Raw genomic sequence first — 25113 nt, forward strand, 5'->3', positions numbered from 1 at the left:
CAGACCAAAAATAACAGAGAGTTTAAAAAGTTAGCTTCCCTCTCACATAAAAGGAGTCTAGAGGTAGGCAGTCCAGGGCTAGTGGGATGGCTGTGGTTGACAGGAACCCAGATTCTGCCATTGTATATGGGTGGTTTCCACTATCAAGGTCATCTCAAGGTTGAAGATGGCTGCTGAAGCACCAGCCATCAGGTCTGTGTTCCAGGAGAGCAGCACGAAGAAATCTAAAAGGGCCCGTCCTAGCCCAGATGACAGAGGTCATTATCTAGAATGTATCCTTCCACATTTTTCTCTGTGCTCTTAGTCCCTTCCAGACAAGCATAAGCACAAATACACACACGTGTACGTGTAACATGGTTACTTATTTTTGGAATGAGATAATATGCACATTTCCACACCTCTCTGTTCCCACTTGCCCTTCCTTGTGGAATCCCTTCAGGGAGCAGCTCTAAGTCTCGGCTCACTCTTCATACGGCTGCAACTATTCCCTAACGGTGGCGGCCGGATCTTTTTAAAAGTGCTGTATCATTTTAAAAGTTGCTGATGTGGAGGTGGAAGGGAAAATATATATATATTGCTGGTAAAATATGAAGTGTTTTAGCTTCTTTGGAAATCAGTCTGGCAACATCTGTGAACATTGAAAACAGGCCTCTCCTTTAACTTTGATATGTCAGGACAGCTGTACAGTGTAAGGCAGAAGAGAAGTGGTGACTACCCGACAACGTCAGGGAAGAGTTGCAGCTGTATGATACAGCGCTTTAAAACATCTTGCCCACCAGTCTGTGGGTATAAAGCTCGCTGGTTTCTATTTCCCTTACTCCTAAGGATTTTGAGCATTTTCATGTTTCTGGCCATTAAGATTTGCTCTTCTCTAGACCTTCTATTCATATAATTGTTGTTTTTCTGTTTGATTGTTGCTCTTTCCTGATGGGTTTTTTTTAAGGTTTTTGTATAGTATATATTAGCCCTTTGTCATCCACATCACAAATATTTTCCATTCTACCCGTTGATGGGTTATGGTGTCTTTTGCCATACAACGTTTTTCAGCGTTAATCAAATGTGTTTGTATCTCCTTTTATAGCTTCTGGTTTTCCCATCTAGGTTAATAAGGGGCTCCCCATACCTCAAGCAGGATTCTATCCTTGGGCATTTACTCATCCACATACATTTTAAGATATTTTCATCCAAATCCAGAAAGATACCTCATTGGGATTCTTGCTGGAATCGTACTATATTTGCATATTAACGACATCTTTCATGATGTAAAATCTTCCCAAGTATGCTTTTTCATCTGTTCAGATTTTGTTTCTGTCTTTCAATACGATCTCAGTTTTCTTCATGAGGGTATAGATCCTCCACCTTTATTCTGAAGCATGTTTTTTCAGGATGTACATGGAAGGCCTTCTAGGCTCTCATTGCCATGGAAACTAATGACTTTTGTATCCCTAGCGTGCATCTAGAAGCCTTACCAAAGGATCTTGTTGTTGCAGAGCTCACACAGCAGGCACGATACTGGACTCCTGGAAAGGCCTGCTCGCAGGGCTGGCCTTTGCCTGGCATCTGGGAGCTTAGATTTCAGGAGGGTTCCCGCCGTTCTCTAACTGATAAGGGTGCCTCACTGAGCCAAAACCCTTTGCATAAATGCTGAGGTTTATGCTGAACTGGGAGACTGGCACTGCAGCACATGTGGGGCAGAGGGGGCCTAGGTGACCAGCCTCCAAGACGACCGACCCCTGGGCCCTGAGGCTCTGAGGAGCTTCCTGGTGGGCAACACTTCACACAAGCTGTCACAGCTCGTTGCTGGGCAGGTTAATGTGTGTGGCTTCCCTGGGAGAGCACTCTCGGAAGTTTGCACCTGGTGTTTTCATGGACTCTGCCCACGTGCCTACTTCCTTTGCTGATTTTACTTCGTATCCTTTTGCTGTCGTAACTCTTAGCTGTGAGTCCTGCTAGTGAATCACCAGAACTGGAGGAGGTCTTAGGGACCCCAACACATAGATTATACATCATATCAGCAAAAAAGAGCTTTATCTATGTCTAATGTTGTATCAGTTATTCCATCTTTCTAGGTTTACTGCATTTGCTAGAACCTTCAAGTCATTTTTTAATTAATTTTTTATAAATTTATTTATTTGTTTTTATTTTTGGCTGTGTTGGGTCTTTGTTGCTGCACGTGGGCTTTCTCTAGTTGCGGCGAGCCGGGGCTACTCTTTGTTGCGGTGCGCGGGCTTCTCATTGTGGTGGCTTCTCTTGTTGCGGAGCATGGGCTGTAGGCGCGCGGGCTTCAGCAGTCGTGGCGCACGGGCTTAGTTGCTCCGCAGCATGTGGGATCTTCCCGGACCAGGGCACGAGCCCATGTCTCCTGCATTGGCAGGCGGATTCTTAACCACTGTGCCATCAGGGAAGCCCCTTCAAGTCGTTTTAAACAATAGCGACAGGAGACATCCCCGTCCAGTTCCTAATTTTAACTGAATGGTCTGAATGCTTTGTCACTGAAGAGAACACTTACTGTGGATTTTGGGCTTTCATTCCTTTTCAGGAGCACCAGCCTCCCAACAACTCGAGGGGAGTTAGACCCCAGTCCCTGCAGCGTGGTGACAGTGAGCAACTGCACCCAGGACGAGCCGGGCGCGCGCTGAGCTCCTCCGTCCACAGGCACGCGAGGAACAGGTGCGCAGCGCGAGCGGGGACCACTCACGGCGTTTCTCCCGAAGTCCGCCGGTCCCTGATCACCGAGTGTGTTATTTCACTCACACACAAACTGCAAAGTCTGTAGGGACGTCGCCTCCTTGCCTCACCAGAGACAAACTCACACGATGTCTTACAAAAACGGACACTTGAAAGAGGAAATCGGCCAATAAAGGTGAAAGTGAAGCAAAGATACGAAAAGCGCTGATAACACTGGCAGTGAAATCGGAGTGGACCCTAACGGCCCTAGAAGAGAGGCTGCCGGGGGGACGCGGGCCCTGCGGCTGCTCTGGGGCTGGAGGTGCGCGGCCCGGGACCTGGGGCATCGGGGAGGAGGACGCCGAGGGAGCGGGGCCAGCTTCCCGGCAAGAAGGCGGTGCTGGAGGCTCGTCCCGACCTAGGAAGGGCTGTGACAGTTCACACCGCGGAGAAGAGGTTCCGCACCAAAAGTTACACGAGGAAAAGAGGGAAGTGCTGTTCAAACCACTGTTTTTTCACTTTAATTCTCAGTGTTTCTAATCTTAAATTAGAGTGTACGACATGCACTAGATTGACTATTCTTTTCATTATTCTCTGTATTTGAAGCAGACAGTGTTCCACTGTTCTGACCAAGCATCTCACAGGACAGCTTCGCAGACTCAGTCTGCATTTTCGCCGCCCCGCCTGCTGTGCAAGCAAGAACTGCCTGCAACTCTCTCCTGTTTCTACTTTACTTCACTTTTTTCTTTTGACTTAGAAGTGGATGCTAAATTTCATGAAATGCCTTTTCAGCATCCATTGAATAGAACCACACACTTTTCCTCCTGTATTTATGTGGGACTTGACTGATGGTTCTTGACATGAAACTTCTCTTATGTTCCTGGAATAGGCCTTGCTTGGTCAGTTATTTTTTTTTAACGTCACTGGATTCCATTTGGTGATAATTTAGTTTTTTCTGTCTGTATTCCTAAGTGGGCTCTGTGTGTAGTGACATTAAAGTCACACGCCACCTTCTTCAGATGAACTGAAGGTGGCTTGAGAGAGATTAGTCAGCATTTGGGTCATCTGTTCTCTGCAGGCTGCGAGCCAAGCTGATGCCAGACCCTTTTTTAGTGGTGGAATTTTACTTCATTTAGCCTGTTTTGCTCCCGTTCTTATTTTTTCTCTTAGTCAGACTTGTGAAGGGCTTATCTCTTTTTATGAAATCAGCTTTTGGATTTATTTATCCTGATTAATTTCTATTTCCTGATTTTATATCTTTACTATATTTCTCTTCCGAGCAATTTAAAAAAAAATTTTTTTTAATATTTTATTTATCTTGGCTGCGACGGGTCTTCATTGTGGCATGCAGGATCTTTAGTTGCGGCATGCGAACTCTTAGGTGCGGCATGTGGAATCTAGTTCCCCGATCAGGGATCAAACCTAGGCCCCCTGCACTGGGAGCACAGAGTCTTACCCACTGGAGCACCAGGGAAGTCCCAGCAATTGCTTTTCTTTGTCTAATTTCTTAAGAATACTTAGTTCCTTTTTCTTTTAGCCTGAGAATTGTACACATTTCAGTATAGAGCATCTTTTCATTGCATTCTTGGCAGTTTGTAATTTTTCTTTTAATTTATTCTTTTGATCCAAGAGTTATATAGGGGCATCTTCTTTTTCTAATTTCCAAGCAGTTAAAATTTGGAAAGGAGGGAGACACCTTTTTATTATTTATGTCCAACTTTAATGGATTATAACCAAAAACATGTGGCCTTTAAATTCTCTGATTTAAAAAAAAATTGTTTCTTTGTGGTCACATACACGATCTATTTTTGTAAACATTTCACAAACCTAAGGGAAAGGATACTTTAAATGTGAGGGATGCTGGATTCTACATACATATTATATCAGCTTTATTGACTGTATGATTTAATTTCTATATCTTAATTGGTCAATTAGAATGCTCAGGAGTGAACCCAGGTGTGCCAAGATCACCCATTAGCACTGTATTTGTATGAAACTCTCCCAGCATTTCCAGAAACTTGCTGTTCACACTATTCATCACTATGCTGCTTGGTGCACACGTGTTCCTAACACACCATTAATTGTGCCTTTGACATTACATAACATTCCTCTTAATTCCACACACTTGACCCTAAACATCACCTCGTCTGATGTTAACTGCACATTCTGCTTTTTGTTCTCATTTATCTGGTATCTTTGCCCTCGTCTTTATTTTCAACTTTCACCACTTTAAGTGTGTTCTCTTAAAACACTTAAAGCTGTGTTAGCTGTGTAGCGTAGAGCTGGGTTTTGTTTATTTCTCAGCTCTACATAGGCGCTTCTCCTTTGGTGGGAAAATTCAGTCCACGTAATAACTAACATACTTGATTCTGTTCCCTTCACCTTCACGTTTATTACTCATCACGAAGGGACCGCCTCTGACCACTCCCTCCCCAGTTTCCTGGTCTGCCCAGGTTGCAGCCACTGCATCGCTCCCCTTGCTTGTTTGGAAGTCCCCATTCAGGGCTCCCTCCCTTCCACGGCCCTTGTGACCATGGCCACCACGTGAAGACTAGTGTCCAAGTACTTCCCACGCCAAGATGTTTTCTTCCCCCATCTCCCCAACGCACTAACCATGGCCCAGGAGGTCTGTGGAACACTGACGTTTATGATCGGATCCCTACTTCTAAAAGGAAGAATGGGCAGAAGGGGAGGAGAAACAGCAGCCACGGAGAGACTGGGTGAGGAAGTTACTAGATCAGAGATGCTGGTGGCCACCAAGATGGTGACACATGATGGAATTGCAGATGTGTTTTGGAAATTAAATTCTAAGAGAAAACATAAAATAGTTCAGTGACCACCTATAAATTGCTCCATCCAAGACCCTTCCCTCCACCCAGATGCCTCTCCTGACCTCCAGACGCCTCACGGCTTCTTATACATCTTTGCTCAACTACCCACGGGTGCTTCAAGCTCAAATCCATAATCTTCCCCATTCCACCAAATCTGTTCTTTATTTTCCTGGCAAAAGATGTCACCATTGACCCAATTATCTAAATTAAACCCTAAAGGTCACCCCAGAAGACTGTTCATCACTCACTTATACATCAAGCCTACCTCCTTCAGGGGTCTGAAAATCCATTCTTCTCTCTCTCCCCAGCTCCACTGCCTGCCTCGGTCCTGGAAGGTCCCCTCCTCCTGCCCGAGCAGCTGTTCTCCCAGTCTTTGGTCTCACCATTTTCTGCTCCTATTCATTCCATCTATCCATCACCCTGAAGCCAGAATTATCTAAAGTTCAGACGTTATCATGCCACTGCTCTGCTTAACACCCCTCGCTGGCAAGCACTGCCTTCATTATAAAGCCCCACACTCCACCGTCTGCTGGCATTCTCTCAGACAAAACCCCAACCTGAACCAGCCTACCTGTCAAGCAGAGTTTATTATTAGACTTCTGGACGGTGTCATGGAACCCAGGGGCAGGACTGAGGCCAGAACAAAGGACTCATATGTCCTTCAAGCTCCCCTGCCCCTCCCATCCCTGCTTCTCTGGACATGATGGCTTCAGCCATCACTCAGGCAGCAGGCTGGCCTTCTCCCCACAGAAGAGAACTCCAGAGCTTCAGGCCTTCTCGTTTCAGCCACTCGAGAGTGGCCTGATGCCCTGATCGCCAATTTAAAAACCTGACGGGCACAGTGGTCCAGTGAGGGCAGGTGCCCACTTCTGGATCAACATGGGGCCCACCACACAGATGGCCTGGGAGGAGAAGCAATACTCAGAAGGGGTGTCCAGTGTCAGGAGTTCTCAGAACAGGGTTGGGGAGGTACTGCAGGGCAGACAGAACAACAGCTGCTCTCCGCCCCTTCAGTCTCCCCTCGGGCTAGTTTCCCTGCCTTCGATCCTACACCTGAGCCTCCCGGAACCTTCCAGAACCGCTCAGCCTCCAGACCGTGCAGGCGTTCCAGCGTCTTCACACAGCTGCCCCTCCGTGCCCCAACCACTTTCCTCATCAGACTCTCCACCTGCCCTCAAAGCTCAGCAGAAACGCCGAGTTGGGGGAGACTCCCCCCACGCCCACCTGCACCAGGCTAAGGCCCGCCCTCGACAAGAGCCCCCTGCGGCCCCGGCTGCCCCGTGACAACACAGACTGCGCCCCTCCTGAACGCTGTCTCCTCACTGAACCACGAGCTCTTGCGGGCAGGAAGCCTCCTTTACTTCTATCTGTAGCGCCCTGGGCCTGGTGCCAGCAGGCATTCACCTGTTCAGAAAGCTGCCTCTTCCTAAAACTATTTACGTTGATAATCTCCTTCTGCACTTCTAAGTCAGAACTGCTGTGATTCACTAATCCACTTCACATTTAGCAAGTCGCTCCTACATCTGAACACAGCACTTTGACGTCTCCATGGCAATAAGCCCTGTGACAGGAGGTGGCTTTGCCAGCTGCCTCGAGACACATGCACTGGCCAGCGCCATCAGGTTTCCCTGCCAGAGAAGCCTGGTCAGGGAGGAGCACCGTCTTGGTGTGTGCCCGTGGCTCTCACCCCCGCCCGTGGCCCTCCTGCTCCCCTAAACACAGGGCCACCCCTCAGCCCCTCCCCTCCTGACAGTGTGCCGATGCCCCCCTCCCTCCCCAGACTGTGGCGGGTTCTATTCAAACCGTATTTGAATACCAAGTAGGTGTCAGGTATTTCAGATTCAGAAATTAATACAGATTCTACCCTTAAGAGACATATAATGTGAAACCCCTCTCTTAGCATTTACTAAGGGGCGGGGTCATTTAACCCTAACCCCCCACAAGGCAATCCAAAAATGCTTGAGGAATAAATGAACTACTTAATTCTGGTAGCGTAAGCAGATGCTTGGACCACCCAGGAAACGGGATACTTAATTCTGTCCAGAGACTTACAGACAGCTTTGCGGTACAAGGGGCACCGCTGGGGGTGTACAGAGGAAGAGGAGGAATTCACCAGGGGCAAGCAGGGACAGAAATCAGTCCAAGCGGAAGGAACACTGTGTGCACGGAGAGAATGTCCAAGTACATGCAATGCTCAGGAAATGATGAGAAATAGCCCCGTGGCACTGGGACCCGGGCTGCAAGGTTGTGTGGTGACACGACAGCCAAAGGCGCGCCCAGGCTGGACCAGAGGCATCTGAGCGCTGAGGTGACGTGCATGCCACAGGGTGGAGGATGGGAGGAGGGGCAGCAACTAGACATCAGGCAGGAAGCTTCAGCTACAAGGCATTCGCCTGCCATTCTGACACCATTCTGACAAAGTGTTTGTGAATCTAAAACACATTAATTAGCATTACATCAACGATGAAAATTTTCACTGAAAGAAGTATTTTCTGGAATGAATTCCACTAAATCTGTACAATTCCCTGCTCAATTTTCTAAACAGAGAACGTTTGGGGAGGTGTGTTCTATCTACAGTTGTATTAGTCAGAGCTTCTGTCACTGTGGGATTTCTTTGGAGCCATTTTTTCCATGACGGTTGTGTCCATTTTTTAGCTTTCTGTGGCTGCTGTAACACACTGGGGGGCTTGACACGACAGAAGTGGATTCTCTACAGCTCTGGAGGCCAGGGGTCTGAGAGCAAGGGGCCAGCAGGGCCCCACCCTTCCCACAGCTCTAGGGGAGGCTCCCGCTGCCTCTTCCAGCCTCTGGTGGCTCCGGGTGGTCCTTGCCTCGTGACCACATCGCTCCAACCTCCGCCTCCATCTTCACGTGGCCTCTTCCCTCTGGGTCCTCTATGTGTCTTTTATAAGGATGCTGGTTAACGGCATTAGGGCCTACCCTAAATCCAGGGTGATCTTCTCATCTCAAGATCCTTAACTTACCTAATCAGATCCTTTCTCCAAGTAAGATCACATTTACAGAGAGTCCCAGGGGTCAAGATGTGGACACAGATTTGAGGAGAAGTTCAGCCCACTACACTGGTGTCCCGAGAACATTCTTCCTCTGATTTTTCGAATCCAACCCTCCTCCCTCGTGTCCCTTCCCCTCTGGAACACACCCCAGTCCGGCCACCTGCTCTCAGCACCAGTGTCTCTCCCTGGGCCTTACCTGCGGTGGTCTCAACCCTGTGCCCCATGAAGCAGCCAGGATGGTCTTTCTCAGAAAATCAGTTGAGGCACGATACTATGCTCAAGCCCCTCTGTAAGCCCGCCACCTCACTCAGAATAAAAGCTGGACTCTGCCCCACGGTCCCAGACCTGGCTTCTGTCTAATGTCCCCTCCTAACCATCCTTGCCCCAGCCTCCTGGCTGGCTGTCCAAATACACCAAGCATGTGCTCCCTCCACAGGGCCTGGGCACACTTTCCTCTGCCCAGAACACCTTTTTCCCAGATATCCCCAGATGGGATCTCTACTTGCTGTCCCCTCATCACAAAGGCTTTCCCTGACCGCTGTCTACAGGACAGTGTCACTGCCCTGCACCTGCCCCTGCCCTCTACTACAGGGTCAGCAAACCACAACCATGGTCTGACACTTGTTTTTATAAATAAAGCTTTTCTGGAATGCAGCCTCACTCATTTGTTTAAGTATCACCTATGACAACTTCTGAGCTATGACCGCAGAGCTGACGAGCAGCACAGACACCACGTGGCCCACAGAGCCTAGGACGTTTACCACCGGGCCCTTTACAGACAGCAGGCACCTTCTGCCCCATCCCTTCGGTCCCTTCAACTGACTTTGCAGCTCTTACCACTGCCTGCCTGGTTGCCCGTCCTTTGCCTATACCCACTCTGAGGTCAGCACCGTGAGGGTGTCAGTGTCCGTAAGCACCTGCCCCGGTGCCTGGGGCACAGTATGTGCTCAATAAACACCCGCTGAAGGACTGTGCAAATGAAGAAACCACAGCCGCCTCAGAGGAGAGCTCGGTGCTGGTGGGATGGGAAGACAGACTTTTCCTACCTGCCCTTTAAAATCTTTTCATTTCACATCATGGATATGTATTACTTACTAAGTAACTTTTTAAATAAAGTTACTTACTTAGCAAGTAATACATAACATTTTAAAAATAAACAACTGTTTAAAAATATGTGACTAGAGAATTATGCACATGAAAAGCAAGGCGATTACCCTCTAAAGTGATGTGGAAGGAGATGCCATCAAATACACTACCTGGTTTTGCAGAAAATAATATTTACAAAGTTAATGTTATAAAGACTGATGACTGATTTAACCAGCAATATTGACGTGACTGTATGGGGGATGCGGAAAATAAGGTACAGAATGATGGAAAGAGCTCAATCTTCATCTATTATAGCAGCAATTAATTAATGACTAAAGCAGAAATCATGAAAAAGCATAATTTACTTAATAAAGTACTTATCAAGATGGAGGCAATTCCAAAAAAAACAGGTTAAGAGTTAGAATGGTTTTCTTTGAGGGTGAGAACCAGAGTAATCAAAAAACTGGATTTCTTTTTTTTCTTTTTAAACAAGCCTTTTGGTACTATTTAATTTTTTAACCATTCACAGAACTTTTCTTCAAAAGCTAACAAGCAGAACGGGTGCTCGACGGCTCAGGTCCGTCCTCCTGCACTGCTAACCCCACGGTGAGCTCACTCTGCAGACACGGGCTAACCACTCCCACCCGGCAAAGCAAAGCGCAAACAGCAGGGTCAAAATATCCTACTTCTTTTCACAGGGCAGGTGAGCTCTTAGCCTTAAAGTTGAACAAAGGACGGTGTGTTGCTAGCTTGGTAGCACCACCTCCGGCGTAAGGTGGGAAGCGCGTTCCCCAGAAACCCCCCACTGGAATGCTTCTGCTCTGAGCTGCCTCAGAAGCAGCTGAGCAAGACTGGGGCACAGGTGAAGTGGGGGCCGTGTGCTCAGAAGGTCGTGTCGGGCGGCGCAGCCGCTGCTGCCGGCACACTCAGCATCCAGCGGGCTTCCTGGCTGCCGGCCCAGCACAGCACTTGGCCGGGCCCCCAGTTTACAGAAGCTCCCTTAGACGGGGTAGTTTTCGAGTTCTCTACATGAGCTCCTGGTCATGATCCCACGTTGCTGACCAAATATGTGTGCTCTCACAAGCCTCAAACTGTCCGCCTGTAAGCAGCCGGCTCAGGTGGACCATTTCTCCGATCCGCCCACTGGCCCTTCCAGACCTTCACTCCAGCTTCTGTCACGCTCGTGTAAGAGCTAACTCAGATCTCATTTACTGCTGCATTTACAGTGGCTCTGCTTTTCTGGTGAAACCCTGCCTGACAAAAGTTGACTTTTAAAAAGAAGTCTATATTCCTTTATCAGTTTTAGAAATTTAGATTTTTTTCAGAATGAAATACCTTTTAATCTCCTCTGACTAATAACTGTCAGAAACAAACTTAGTCTAATGCTTTTATTGTTTTAACATAGATATACTAGTGACCAGGTAATCTCTCTAATTTCCAAAATGTGGACTACGAATTTAACTTAAGTAGAAACCTAAAATATACAAAACTGAAGTAGTTTTACCAAAATTAGGTATTTTCCCTCATGGAAAAAAAATTAGAAAATGCCATGTGGCTTTGGAAAAAACACACAGCTTTCTCCTTGTGGTAAACTGGGAGCCCTGGTTTCTCCTGTGCCCCAGGTTTAAATCACTGTAACAAAATAGAACATACAAGCATGTTCTGGAACCTCACATGAAAGATTAGCTACTTATATTTACCTTAGTAAATTGAAAGCAAAATACAGCTCTTTTTCCAAATGAAGTCTTCTTTCAAAATAATTTTTCCCAAAATGTTTATTAATACAGTGATCTTCTGTTTCTAGAAAAGACAAGACTTTTCCCAATCTTCCACTTACTTTTCCCAATCTTCCACTTGAACAGAAATACCACTCTCCAGCCACCACCCGAAGAGGAAAGGAACCGGGACTGAGAAGGCCTTTCAGACCGAGTGGACAGAGGGAGGCAGCCCGCGGGTGGAGCCTTTAACAGGCCTCCGTGGCCCCCAGGAGGGCTGGGTACAGCCTGCGTCCCGTCTAGGAACTGAGGACAATCAGTTTGTGCAGCTGGTACAGAAAGGCGTTCTTCCCTCTGCTGCTCTCCCGGTCCGCCTGCTCCATCACCAGCTTCAGATCAACCTATCGGGGCAAAAGGACCAGTCAGGCTCTGCAATGGGACTTTTCTAGACATAAAGTAAAACAAATAAAACTATACACACACATATACATAGACACGTAAGATGGCAGAAACTACTCTTTTAATTTTCCAAAAATATTTACAGAATGCTTCTCTATTCTCACAACAATAAATACTATATATCTGCTATTTCATCTTTAAATTCATCCTAATAATATGGCAATCTTTACCCAGAAATCTCCCATACATTCCTTCCTATGTAATTGTGAACAGTGAACGTGAACAGAGGCATTAAAGCATGTAAGTTTTCTAAACCACATCAACCTCAGAATGAAATTCTGCTTTCAAATTAAGCCCTGCTATTAGCTTCAAACACCCCATGGAGGCTCTAGGAGAGGGGGCTGGGGCACAGCTCTGTGCACATGACGGAGCTGGCTCCAGGGACTGGTCCTCAGGGCTCTAACGGGGAAACCAGTCATGGAGCACATGGAGAGAAGGAACATTCTGCAGCAGAAGTAACTTCCAGACTCAGAGTGGGAAAACACCATCTCCAGGGGTGGTAGCCTACTTCCACTGCCAAAGGGATGAGGAACTAGTGCCCCAGCTGGTGTATTTATAAAGACATCCTTGGCTCTAGGATTAAAGCTTCAAATTCCTCCCTGAGTTCCTTTCCTGAAATCACATTTTACTCTAAATCTTACAGATAGGAAATGTCAAGGTGCCCAATATGGGCCGTGCTCTACTTCACAACTGCTATGGACTGAATTGTATCTTCCAAATCCCCAATGTGATGATATTTGGAGATGAGGCCTTTGCAGAGGTTATTCAGGTTAGATGAGGTCATGAGGGTGGGGCTCCCATGATGGGATTAGGATGGGATTAGTACCCGTATAAGAAGAGACACAAGAGAGACACCACTCTCTCTGCCATGTGAGGGCACAGTGAGAAGGTGGACGTCTCCAAGCCACTCCAACAACCACCGATGTACCCTAAAAGCTAATCCAGACATTCATACCTGTTTTATCCAAAATTAAAGGATAATTAGCCTGAGGTCTAATTTTTCACCAAGACATTACATAGAGTATACCATCCAGAAACAGCCTGTGTGGTCTGTGACCCCGCCCCGTTAACCGAAGAGCCACGCGCTTCGCCGCCAGGCTTCCTCTGCTCCCCGGGCACCCTCCACCAACCCTGCTGGAGCCCCTGAACCCATCAAGAGTTCTGTTCCCATCAATCCTGGTGGCAGGCTGCTCACATGGCCACCTATTTCTCACTCACCTGATTCCACTCATATGGCTTTTCATGCCACTTAGGAACAATCTTCTCTCTTGGTTTCAATGGACAGAACAAACTAAAATTTAAAAAAAGAGAGTTTAAGTCACCTTAATTATATGTTAGTAATTGAAAACACTACTGTGATTTTCAAAAAGAGATTTAAATCCTATGTACTTTCCCTCAGAATTGTAACTCCAATAAGTTTCTTAAAGGTCAAAATTTATGTAATTATGATCAGAGAATATTTTAACCCCCTATACATTCAAAAACAAAAAAAAATGGAGCAACGTGGGTCTATAAGACTGACCCTTGTTTTCTGTGTTCCCCTAGTAACCAGCGGAGGCTGCTCCGTTACCACACATCACCTGGGTTACTGAGTCAAGTTCTAGGAAATGTAAGAGGATCTTTTATACCATTTATTCTTAAGCAGCCATGAAAAGTTGGAAATGTCATCAGCTTAAAAAGGCAGAGACAGAGAATTCTAGCAATAATGTAAAGAAGTCTGCAAATCTTCTTGCACCCCCCCCCCCCCAAACAACTATAAAACTAGACAAAATCGTCCAAAAAACATGCCTGAAGACTCTGGATATTAACCAAACGCAAATAAGTTCAGAAGCATTCATTCACAAAAAACTGCTGAACTCCAGGTAACAAGAGTGGAGTCTGTGGAATTCGTGCCTGGGGCTACTCCCACCCACCACTCACGCCCACCCCACCAGCTCAACCTGGCACCCTAGTGTTCCCAGGGTGAAAACAGGCATCTTCACTGCCAGACTGAATTCACTTGATTTGGAGCAGAGGGTAAAAACCCTCATGCCTGGCAGCACTGTCAGTAAAAATGGCAACCTCAGCAGGAAATAAAAGGAGAAAGCCCACAGCTCTGGCAGCCTTCGGCCCTGGTCCTGCTTGGGGCCAGCAGCAGACCAGCTGACAATCCAGAAATGCAAGAGGGAGATCCTGGAAACGGGTGCCGCAGAGGCTAGCCGGGCTCACCACACATTCCCTAGCTGACGGAGAAGCGGCACACACACGTGCAGCGGAGACCTACGGAGGCCCCTGGCCTGCCACACAGCCCTGGCCGACTGGAAGGTGGCATGCACGCACACGAAAGCCCTGGCTAGAAATAAAAGCCAGATTTCAAAACTGCCTGAACTTTGGATGTACTACCTGACCCACACAGAGACCCACCGGCAGAGGGCAGAAACCTTAACGACTTAGGTATTTAAGCACAACTTCTCACTAATCATTGGCTGAGCACTAAGCAATGCAGACACAAGGATGACCCCTAACAAGCCAGGCTGAAAAATAAAAAGGAGAATTAAAAAAACAGGCACTGGGGCTTCCCTGGTGGCGCAGTGGTTGAGAATCTGCCTGCCAATGCAGGGGACACGGATTCGAGCCCTGGTCTGGGAAGATCCCACATGCCGCGGAGCAACTGGGCCCGTGAGCCACAATTACTGAGCCTGCGCGTCTGGAGCCTGTGCTCCGCGACAAGAGAGGCCGCGATAGTGAGAGGCCTGCACACCACGATGAAGAGTGGCCCCCGCTTGCCGCAACTAGAGAAAGCCCTCGCACAGAAACGAAGACCCAACACAGCCATAAAAATAAATAAATAAATAAAAGAGCAATGTACATACCTTAAAAAAAAAAAAAAAAAACAGGCATTAGTGGCCTTACAACATGGTGGGGAAACTGATTCTGCAGAATTCTGCAGGGAGTATTCAAAACCCTACATTAATATACTACATTATCTAAAATGCCCAATTTTCAGCAAAAATTATGAGATATTTTGTGAAGAAACAGGAATGTGTGACCCATACTCAGGAATAAAAAAAAGAACAGCCAACAGAAGCTGATGGAGTGGACTCAGATGTGGTTTTAGCAGGTAAGACTTTAAAGAAGTCACTGCAAGTATATACAAAGAATTAAAGTAAACTATGTATAAAGAAATAGAGGAAAATATGATGGTAATGACTCAAAGGTAATCTCAATAAAAATTTAAAACTATACACAGAACCAAAGAGAAATTTTAGAGTTGAAAGGTACAATAACTAAAATGGAAAATTCCTTACGTAGGAGACCAAAATCTGTAGGTGTGAGATGGACGAATAAAGAATCAGTAAACTTAAGGATAGATCAATAGAAGTTAACTAATCTGAACAACAGAGAGAAAAAGGACTGAAGAAAAATGACCAGAGCCTCAGAGACCAGTGGGACAACATCAACTGTACACAAACACATGTAAAATGGGAGTCCCAAAGGAGAGGAGAGCAGGAATAGGGCAGAAAAATCATTTTTAAAAATTCAAAGATGCAAATAGGTTATAAGTAAAAGGATAGGAAAGGATATGCCATGCAAACAGTAACAAAACCAAGCCAAAGTAGCTATATTAATATCAGACAAAATAGACTTTAAAACAAGAAATATTACTAGAATAAAAAGAGAGATTTCATAATGACAAAAGGGCTAATACATCAGAAAGATACAAAAATTATAAACATAAACGTGTCTAACAGAGCCCCAAAATACATAAAAGAAAAGCTGACAGGCTTGAAAAAAGAAATAACTCAATAATTAGTTAGAAATTTTAATATCCCAGTTTCAACATTCATAGAACTAGAGAGAAAACCAGTAAAGACAGTGAGTCCTAGAACACCAACTCAATCCACCCAACATCTACAAAACACCCCACCCAACAACAGACATGCATTCTTCTCAAGTGAACATGGACCATTTTCCAGGAAAGACTGTATGTCAGGCCATAAAACAAGTCTCAATAAATTTTAAAAGAAATTCTGAAAGACTGAAATCATTCAAAGTATGTATAATACCTACACAGAAATAAATTATATATCAACATTTTAAAAACTTGAAAAATCCCAAAATACTTGAAAATTAAACAATATACTTCTAAATAACCCATCAAAGAAGAAATCACAAGGGAAACTAGAGAATATTTTAAAAAGAATAAAAATCAAAATACAACAAATCAAGAAGTACGGGATGCAGCAAAAACAGTAATGGAGAGAAATGTATAGCTTTAAATGTCTGTAACAGAAAAGAAGGTCTCAAAACAATAATTAAGCTTCTAAGTTATGAAACTAGAAAAAGAGCATGCTAAACCCAAGGCAATCAGAAGTAAGGGAATAATAATTATGAGAGTGAACATCAATGAAACAGAAAAAAAGATAAACACTAGGGGGAAAAAAATCAACAAAACCAAAAGTTAGTTCTTTAAAGAGGTCAACAGAATTAATAAACTTTAGCTAAGCTAAACTGACTTAAGAAGAAAGAGAAAATCTGAATAGACCTAAAACACAAGAAAATTTTTTTTTTCATTAAAAAATTTTTTTTATTGGTGTATCGTTGATTTACAATGTTGTGTTAGTTTCAGGTGTACAGCAAAGTGAATCAGTTTTACATATACACATATCCACTGTTTTTTAGATTCTTTTCCCATATAGGTCATTACAGAGACTCCAGGCATTTTAAACCCATGTTCTTTCACCTGTCAATGCTCAGCCCCCAGGATATTTCCAGTCGTGTGTGGGTTTGGGGCATGGAAGAATGATGTATGTAGTGGGGAGGGACATGGATCTAGGGCAGAAAGCACTGGGGAGATCAAGACGTTGAGTCTTTGTGTCAGTTTCTCTGATGACGTCAGTATACAATTTCTTCCGATGGATCAGGGCCAGGCAGCAAGAGTACTCCAGAGCATTCCTCCCTTCACTATCTGTTTTGGCATCATTCTTCGCACTCCTAACCGCTCCGCAAGCAGAAAGGAAGGACGTGCACTGGGAACCCTCCTAAAGGCAGCTTGATAAATGGACTTGACACACAGCCTTATTCCCCAGTGCCACACTCCTCACAGCAGGGGGTCAGTGTCAGAGTGTTCTCATCTCACCACGGGACACTGCTAGTTGAACTGCTCTGCCAAAGCTTGGTTTCTTTGCCCACTTGGGTGCAATAAGGCTAGAGCCACAGGGGAGTTGGGCCAAGGATCCTGCCTCCAGCTGGGAAGACCTCAGGTCCTGAGAGTGATGCATAGGTGTCTATTGCTGAGTGTGGTTCTGTTCTGGGGAGTGAGTGCTAAGGTGGGCTAGGATATCTTTCACAGTCTGTGATAGGCTGAATTCCATCATGTTCCATGATGTTTGCCACGTATTTCTACCCCCATGATTATGATAAATTCAGTGACAAAGAGGATTCTGCAAATATAATGAAGTTTACTAATCTTTGGGCCATAGATTCAAGAGATTACTTGTATGGACTTAACATCTGACGTACAGGCTATGAAACACAAGAAATTTAATTAGTAATTTAAAATCTCCCCACAAAGAGAAGTCCAAGCTCAAATGATTTCATTAGTAAATTCTACCAAATATTTGAAGAAATAATATCAATCTTATATAAACTCTTTCAGAAAATAGCAGGAAACACCTCCTAACTCATTCTATGAAGCCAGTACTACTCTGATACCAAATCAAAGATATCACAAGAAAACTACAAACCAATAACCCTCATGAACACAAATGAAAACTCTTTAGCAAAAACCTATTAAAAACCTTTAACTTGTTTGCTATAAAACAAGTTTATAGGGACTTCCCTCATGGCTCAGTGGTTAAGAATCCGCCTGCCAATGCAGGGGACATGGGTTTGAGCCCTGGTCCAGGAAGATCCCACATGCCGCGGAGCAACTAGGCCCGTGTGCCACAACTACTGAGCCTGCACGCCTAGAGCTCCGCAACAAGAGAAGCCACCGCAGTGAGAAGCCTGCGCACTGCAACGAAGAGTAGCCCCCGCTTGCTGCAACTAGAGAAAGCCCGCGCGCAACAACAAAGACCCAACACAGCCAAAAATAAAAATAAATTAAAAAAATAAAAAATAAAACAAGTTTATAAAAAGAATTACACACTATGTGGAATTCATCCCAGGAATGCAGGCTAGTTTTAACAACCAAAAAGCAATTAATGTAATATACCATACAAATCAAATAAAAGAAAAAAAAAAACATGATTATCTCACAGACACAGAAAAGGCATTTGGCAAAATGTGACATCCTTTCCTGATAAAAGCTCTCAGCAAACTAGGAATAGAAAGGAACTCCTTCAACCTGATAAAGAGCCTCTACAAAAACCCTGCAGCTAACATCATACTTAGTAGTGAAAGACGATGCTTTCTCCCCAAAACTGGGAACAAGGCAAAGATGTATATTCAGCTCAATACAGAGGGTTCTCTCGCCAGTATAATAAAACAGGAAAAAGAAATTAAGAGCATACAGATTGGAAAGGAAGAAGTAAAACTGTCTTTATTCATAGATATGATCCTGTATGTAGGAAATCCTAAAGAATCTACAAAAACTACTGGCACTAACAAACAGGTTTAACAAGGTCACAGGATAAAAGATCAATATACAAAAATCAATTGTTCATTTCTAGCAATGAACAATGCAAAAATAAAGAAAACAATTTAAACTCAAAATAGCATCAAAAAGACTAAAATAGAAATAATTTAACAAAATTCTGCACACTTGAAAACCATAAAAAGTGTTAAGAGAAATTAAAGGATATCTAACAGACATTCCAGCTCAGTGCATTGGACAACTCAATACTGTTAAGATGGCAATTCTCCTCAAACTGATCTACAGATTCAATACAATCCCCATCACAACCCCTGCAAGGTTTGTTGTAGAAATGGACAAGCCGATCTTAAATTTTATATGGAAAGGAAAAGGATCTAAAATAGTAAAAAAACAACTTTGAAAAAGAAGAACAGAATATGAGGACTAACGCTACCCAATTTCAAGAATTACTATTAAAGACAGACATAAATCAACAGAACAAAATAGGAAGTTCAAAAATAAACCTTTACATTTATGGCCAGTTGATTTTTGACAGGTGCCAAGGCAATTCAGAGGGGGAAAAGACAGTTCTTCAGCAAATGATGTTATAACAACTGGATGTTCATATGTGAAAAAATGAACTTAAGACTCTTACACGTCACACCATATACAAATATCACCTCAAAATGTATCAAAGACCTCAGTACCATAAGTAAATATAAGAATTAGAGGAAAACAGAGGAGAAAACTTCTGTGACCTTGGGTTTAGCAAAGATTTTTCAGATATAACACCAAAAGCATAAACCATAAAAAAAATTTTAAAAAAGCTAGAGTGGACACCATCAAAATTAAAAACATGTGTTCTTCAGGATATGCCATTAAGAACATAAAAAGACAAGCTATGCGATGGGGAAAATATCTGCAAATTGCATATTTGGAAGAGACTTTCAGCTAGCATTTATAAAGAATTTCTACAACTCAATAAGACGACAATCAAACCAATTAAAAAACAGGGAAAAGATCTGAAGCTACTTCACCAGAAAAGGTGTATGACTGGTTAATAAGGATATAAAAAGATCCTTTTTATCATTAGTTATTAAGGAAATGCAAATTAAAACCATAATAAGATACTACCGTAACGCCACTAGATTAAATACAATAAAAAATACACTGACAATGCCAAGTGCAGGCAAGGACGTGAAGAGACGGGAACTGCCGTATTGTTGCTGGTGGGAATGTATCATGCGAGTCACTCTGGAAAACAGTTTGTCCATTTCTTAAAAAATTAACATAAACTTACTATACAACCTACCAATTCTACTCCTAGATATCTACCCAAGAGAGAAGAAAATATATGTTCACTCAAAGACTTTACATGACTTTCCAGAGTAGCATTATTCGTAACAGCCAAATGCTGGAAACAATCCAAACATTTCATCAACTGGGGAATGGATAAAGGAAATGTGGCATACACAAACAGTGGAGTATTATTCAGTCGTTAAAAAGGACACACATGTTACAACACGGATGAACCTTAAACATATTATGCTCAATGAAAGAAGCCAGATTTAAAAAAAAAAAACATTATGCCATTTATATAAAATTTTCAGAGAAGGCCAATCTATGGAGACCAAGAGCAGCTCAGTGGCTGCCTGGAGTGGGGGTAGGAACAGGAGTTGCTGACAAACTAAGAACTTGTGTTTCTAAAAACAGCTTTATTGAGGTACGTACCATGAACTAATTAATTTTAAGTACACAATTTAATAATTTTAGTAAATTTATAGATTTGTGTGACTGTTCTAAGGTATTTATAAGTGAACTTTTGGGGATGACAGAACTGTTATAGAGCTGAGTTGTGGTGATGGTTAGCACAAGTCCGCAAGCTTACTAAAACCACTGAACTGCTACCCTAACCCTCACCTACCCAGAGCACAGCAAGTCAGGACACGGCCACCCTCGTCGGGGGTGGAGAGAGAGAGGGGCGTAGGGAGAATCAAAGGAGCACCAGGTGGCTGGTCCTTCCTGACGAGAAGGCATCCTGTGCTGTCGGGAGCAGAGCTGTGTAAGAACAGGGAGCATCTGCCAACATGGTGACCTGCCGCTCCTTCCCATATGCATCTTGGGTGATTTCTTTTAGCTTTATGAGCACTTCGAATAAACATTCGGTTTCCCTCAGCTGCTGTCACGTGGCACATTCACTGTGTGCAAACACACTGAGATGACCCGTGCACTGTATGTAGTTAAACTTCAACACAAAGTTCACGTAAACATATCTTCAGCCTTTATCGCAATGGCTAAGGCAAGTCTGTTCATCTAACAGCTTTCTGAAAGGTGCCCACTGCTCCCTGTTCTCACGCAGGGCTGGATGTGCTGGGAGCCTTCTGTTTGCTCCTCCCCCGTGACTGTCCTCCCTCCTCGGCCTCCTCTGAGCTGTCCAGGCTGACCTGGGCTCATGGCTGCACCAACGAGGGCCCCTGTCCTAGGGACTCGGGTTGGGTTTGGCCAACGGGGAGCCCAGCAAGTGGCGGAGGGGGAGGGGGAGGCCAGGATGCTTATCCTGGGGGAAGCGTGACAGCAGGGCCCACTCCTGTAAGTTGGTCCTCTCCACACAGCCTCTCAGCCTCCACAGCCCAGGCCCCCTCTTCCCTCCCTTTGCCCGAGGTGCCCACTGTGGTTTCCCTCCGACCTGCCTGTGCTATTTGAAAGGGTCTCTTTATCACATATTCTTAAGCCGCCCCTACTTGCTGCCTGGCTCCTGGCTGACGATCAGGACACAGGTGGCTGGTGCCTCCGTCTGGCACCTCTAGATGCCGCCCCGCGTCAGAGGATCAATCTATCACGTCTCATAAACGATTCAAGGTGTTCACAATCTAGACAGCTAAGAAAGAAACCTCGTCGTCACACAACTCACCCTAAAAGTTTCTGCCGAGCATTATCCTGCAACTGTGTGATTCTTTCTGGCCCAAGACGCATCGATCCATTTGGTCCATCACACGCTAGCTTGTTTATAGCAGCTCTGAGAATATTAATCTGTAAATAAATGGCAACGTAAATACTCATATGGTTCTTCTATAACTGAATTCCACTCCACATTCAAATAATTCATAAGCATTCAGATTTCGTATTTTCATGATTATCATCAGTATGGTTTCTGGAAGAAATTATCAAAACGACACAACACCAATAACCACTATCAATAATTTAAGAAACAATAACAAAAGAAAAAAAACAGCAAGGAAGGTTCAGACTTTTCAGTGTAAGCACACTTTTTAAACTTCTATTCTAAAATTTAATAGTTTAACCCATGGGGTTACAATGTTCAAAATCTACTTGTATCACATACACAGTAAGCCCTCTGTATCTGTGGATTCAACCAACCTTGGATCAAAAACATTCAGGAAAAAAAAAATTCCACGAAGTTCCAAAAATCAAAACCTGAATTTGCCATACACTGGCAACTATCTACATAAGGTTTACATTGTATTAGGTATTATAAGTAATCCAGAAATCATCTAAAGTATATGGGTGGTGTGCACAGGTTATATGCAAATACTACACCATTTTATATAAGGGACTTGAGCTTCTGTGGATTTTGGTATCTGAGGGGGGTCTTGGAACCAATCTCCCACAGATACCGAGGGAGGACCATATGTTCCTCTCACTTAGTGTGTGTCTTTTCTTCCTTTTTTTCTTTTTAATATTTATTTATTTGGCTGCATCAGGTCTTAGTTGAGGCACGTGGGGTCTTTCGCTGCGGCACGGGCTTCTCTCTAGTTGTGGCACACGGGCTCCAGAGCATGTGGGCTCAGTAGTTGTGGCGCGCAGGCTCTAGAGCGCGTGGGCTTAGTTGCCCCGCGGCATGTGGGATCTCAGTTCCCCGACCAGGGATTGAATCCACGTCCCCTGCATTGGAAGGAGGATTCTTAACCACTGGACCACCAGGAAAGTCCCTTGTGTGCGTTTTTTCAATTGAGGTACAATTGGTACATGACAGTATGTTAGTTGCAGGGGTACAACAGAATAATTCGGTGCTTGTATACACCGCACGGTAAGTCCAGTTACCATCGGTCACCATGTACCTGACCCCTTCACCCTTTCAGCCCCTCTCGGCCCCTGCTGTCGCCCTGTTTGCAACGTTCCCACAGAAGCCTGAGGAGTGCCCCCAGAGCAACAACGCGCCATACTTTGTTCCAGCCTGTGCCACAGTGTTTAATGAACTTTCTGCTTTGAGTAATCTGAAATTTAGGAAGAGCAGCAAAGACAGAACAGACGTTCCGTGCACCCCTCTCCGACGCGAGCGCCTTCCACCCGCGGTCCATCTGTCACTACTGAGAGGCTGACCTGGGCACGTCACTATTAACTAGAGTCCAGGCTCCATGTGGATTTGACCACCTTTTCCACTCACGTCCTCTTTCTGTCCCCGGACCCAATCCAGGGCACCACACTGCACGTCTTGTCACGTCTCCCCGGTCTCCTTTGGTCCAGGGCAGTTTCTTAGCCTTTTCCTGTTTTTTGAGACCTTGACAGTTCTGATTTCTGGTCAGGTGTTTTGTGAGATGCCCCTTAGTCTGGGCTTATGTGCCGTCTTTCTCATGATTAGGTTGGGGTGGTGAGTTCTGGGGAGAACCACAGAGGTGGGGGCCCTTCTCATCCCGTCCCGTCAGGATGTGTGTGCCATCACCAAGACGGATCACCGGTGATGCTGGCCTTGGCCACTTAGACGAGGCAGCGTCTGCCAGGCTCAGTGGAAGCCAGTCACTAAGTCTAGTCCACTCTCAAAGCGGGGAGGAGGGAACAGGGAAGGTTTAAGCTCCATTTCCTGGGTACTGCTGGGAATTCTCCTGAGTGGAAGATTTGTCTCCTCTTCCCCATTTGTTTATTCAATCACTTGTTTACACCCTTTGGACACTGTGAGTTATAACCCAATACCCCATGATTTATTTTGTTGCTCTGTTCCAACCTTGGCCACTGGGATCCCATGTCCCTGTGACAGGCTGCATCCTTTTGTTTCTTGAGTGCTTCTTTACTTCCTGGCTCTACAAGAAGCTCCAGGCTCATCCTGTGTTTCCTCTGTCCATTTCTCCAAGGAGTCCTGGTTCCTTTTATCGGAAAATCCTATCAGAAACCGCAATCTGGGCCCTGGGTTTGTTCATGGCTACTGGGGTGTCATCGTTTCTTGAGCTCAGAGAGCTAGGTTATCGGTGCGTGCGTACGAAATCATGTATACACACGTAACTTACTTGCATGCAGTAAATTAAACATGAATTCCTACTGAATCATGTCTCTCAGTCACCCTGTCCCACAGGGTGTGTTCTAGCCTTCCTTTCTAAGTCCATCTCTAAGTCTAGTAATAAGAAACCTGGCTCCCGCGTTCATTTACTCCGTTGCTCAACCCCAGTAACACGCAGTTTCAGAATTAACTTGCACTCCATGAGAAACAACTTTACCAAGAAGAAGACAGTGTATATGTGCAGTTTCTTTTTGTCTGTAGCCTTACCATTTCCAGTCAAAAGTGTTTTCCAAAGCTCCTTTTCCCCTCACCCCCTTCAATGCAATTATCCCCCAAATCCTAGTCGGTGTTGGGGTGTGTGTGTGTGTTCGTGTGTGGATTGCATATATCAGAGTTCCACTCTTTCACGGGGCACGGACTATGTTTTGGTTTTTTTTAATATTTATTTATTTTTTCACTTATTTGGTTGCACCAGGTCTTAGCTGCAGCAGGTGGACTCCTTAGTTGCAGCACATGGGCTCCTTAGTTGTGGCAGGCAAACTCTTAGCTGTGGCATGCACGTGGGATCTAGTTCCCTGACCAGGGATCGAACCTGGGCCCCCTGCACTGGGAGCGTGGAGTCTTAACCACTACACCAACAGGGAAGCCCCAGACTACGGGATTTTTTGGGTTTTTTTTTTTTTTTTTTTTTTTTTTTTTTTTTTAACATCTTTATTGGAGTATAATTGCTTTACAATGTTGTGTTAGTTTCTGCTGTATTAACAAAGTGAATCAGCTGTATGTATACATATATCCCCATATCCCCTCCATCTTGCGTCTCCCTCCCACCCTCCCTACCCCACCCCTCTAGGTGGACACAAGGCACCAAGCTGTTCTCCCTGTGCTATGCGGCTGCTTCCCACTAGCGATCTGTTTTCCATTTGGTGGTCAGACCACGGGTTCTGACGAGCACACGGAGCCGTGCACCCACCCCCGCAGCACAGACAGCGCAGCTCCGTCCCTCTCCAGTCCCTGTGGTACCCTTGTGGTCCATCACTCCTCCGCCCCCAGGAACCACGAATCTGTTTTCCGTCCCTATAGTCTGGCCTTTTCCAGAATGTCATATGAATAGAATCATACCATCTGCAGCCCCCGAGTCCTGGCTTCTCTCACTTAATAACATGCATTTAAGATTCACTCACGTTGTTGCATGAATCAACTGCTCACTCCTTTTTATTGCTGAAGAGTACTCCATTGTATGGCTATGCCACAGTTTGTCCATTCCCCTGCTGAAGGACATCTTGACTGCTTCCAGTTTTTAGCTACCATGAATTATAAATGCTGCAATCCATATTCACAAACAGGTCTTATGTGGATGTAAGTTTTCAAATCTCTTTGATAAGTACTTAAAAGTAGGACTCCTGGGTCTTATGGCAGGTGTACGTTTAACTTTTAAGAACCTTCCCTTCCACAAAGCACTGGCTTCACTCCGCATTCCCACCAGCAGTGACAGTGTTCCTGTTGCTCCACGTCCTTGCCAGCACTGGGTATTTTCAGGTTTTTGGATTTTAGCCAT

The 25113-nt window shown here is 44.9% G+C and overlaps 1 protein-coding gene and 1 long non-coding RNA gene across 2 annotated transcripts in view; one reads left to right on the forward strand and one right to left on the reverse strand.

Moving 5' to 3' along the window:
• The window catches only part of LOC309626659, a 191802-nt gene that overhangs the window by 47810 nt on the left and 118879 nt on the right, over positions 1 to 25113 (forward strand). The gene's annotated exons all lie outside the window — the stretch shown is intronic.
• TDRD9 (tudor domain containing 9) overlaps positions 8136 to 25113 on the reverse strand; it is a gene marked incomplete at its 5' end in the record, with an annotated part of 112210 nt that continues 95232 nt past the window's right edge. Inside the window, 4 exons of the mRNA XM_082387599.1 lie at positions 8136 to 9037; positions 9550 to 11714; positions 12991 to 13063; positions 21240 to 21358. Coding sequence (XP_082243725.1) covers positions 11613 to 11714; positions 12991 to 13063; positions 21240 to 21358 — 294 coding nt within the window. The 3' untranslated portion in view covers positions 8136 to 9037; positions 9550 to 11612. The remainder of the gene's footprint in view (positions 9038 to 9549; positions 11715 to 12990; positions 13064 to 21239; positions 21359 to 25113) is intronic.

The sequence above is a fragment of the Balaenoptera borealis genome (genome assembly GCF_965194805.1).
Source record: "Balaenoptera borealis genome assembly, chromosome: 3".
NCBI lineage: Eukaryota > Metazoa > Chordata > Mammalia > Artiodactyla > Balaenopteridae > Balaenoptera > Balaenoptera borealis.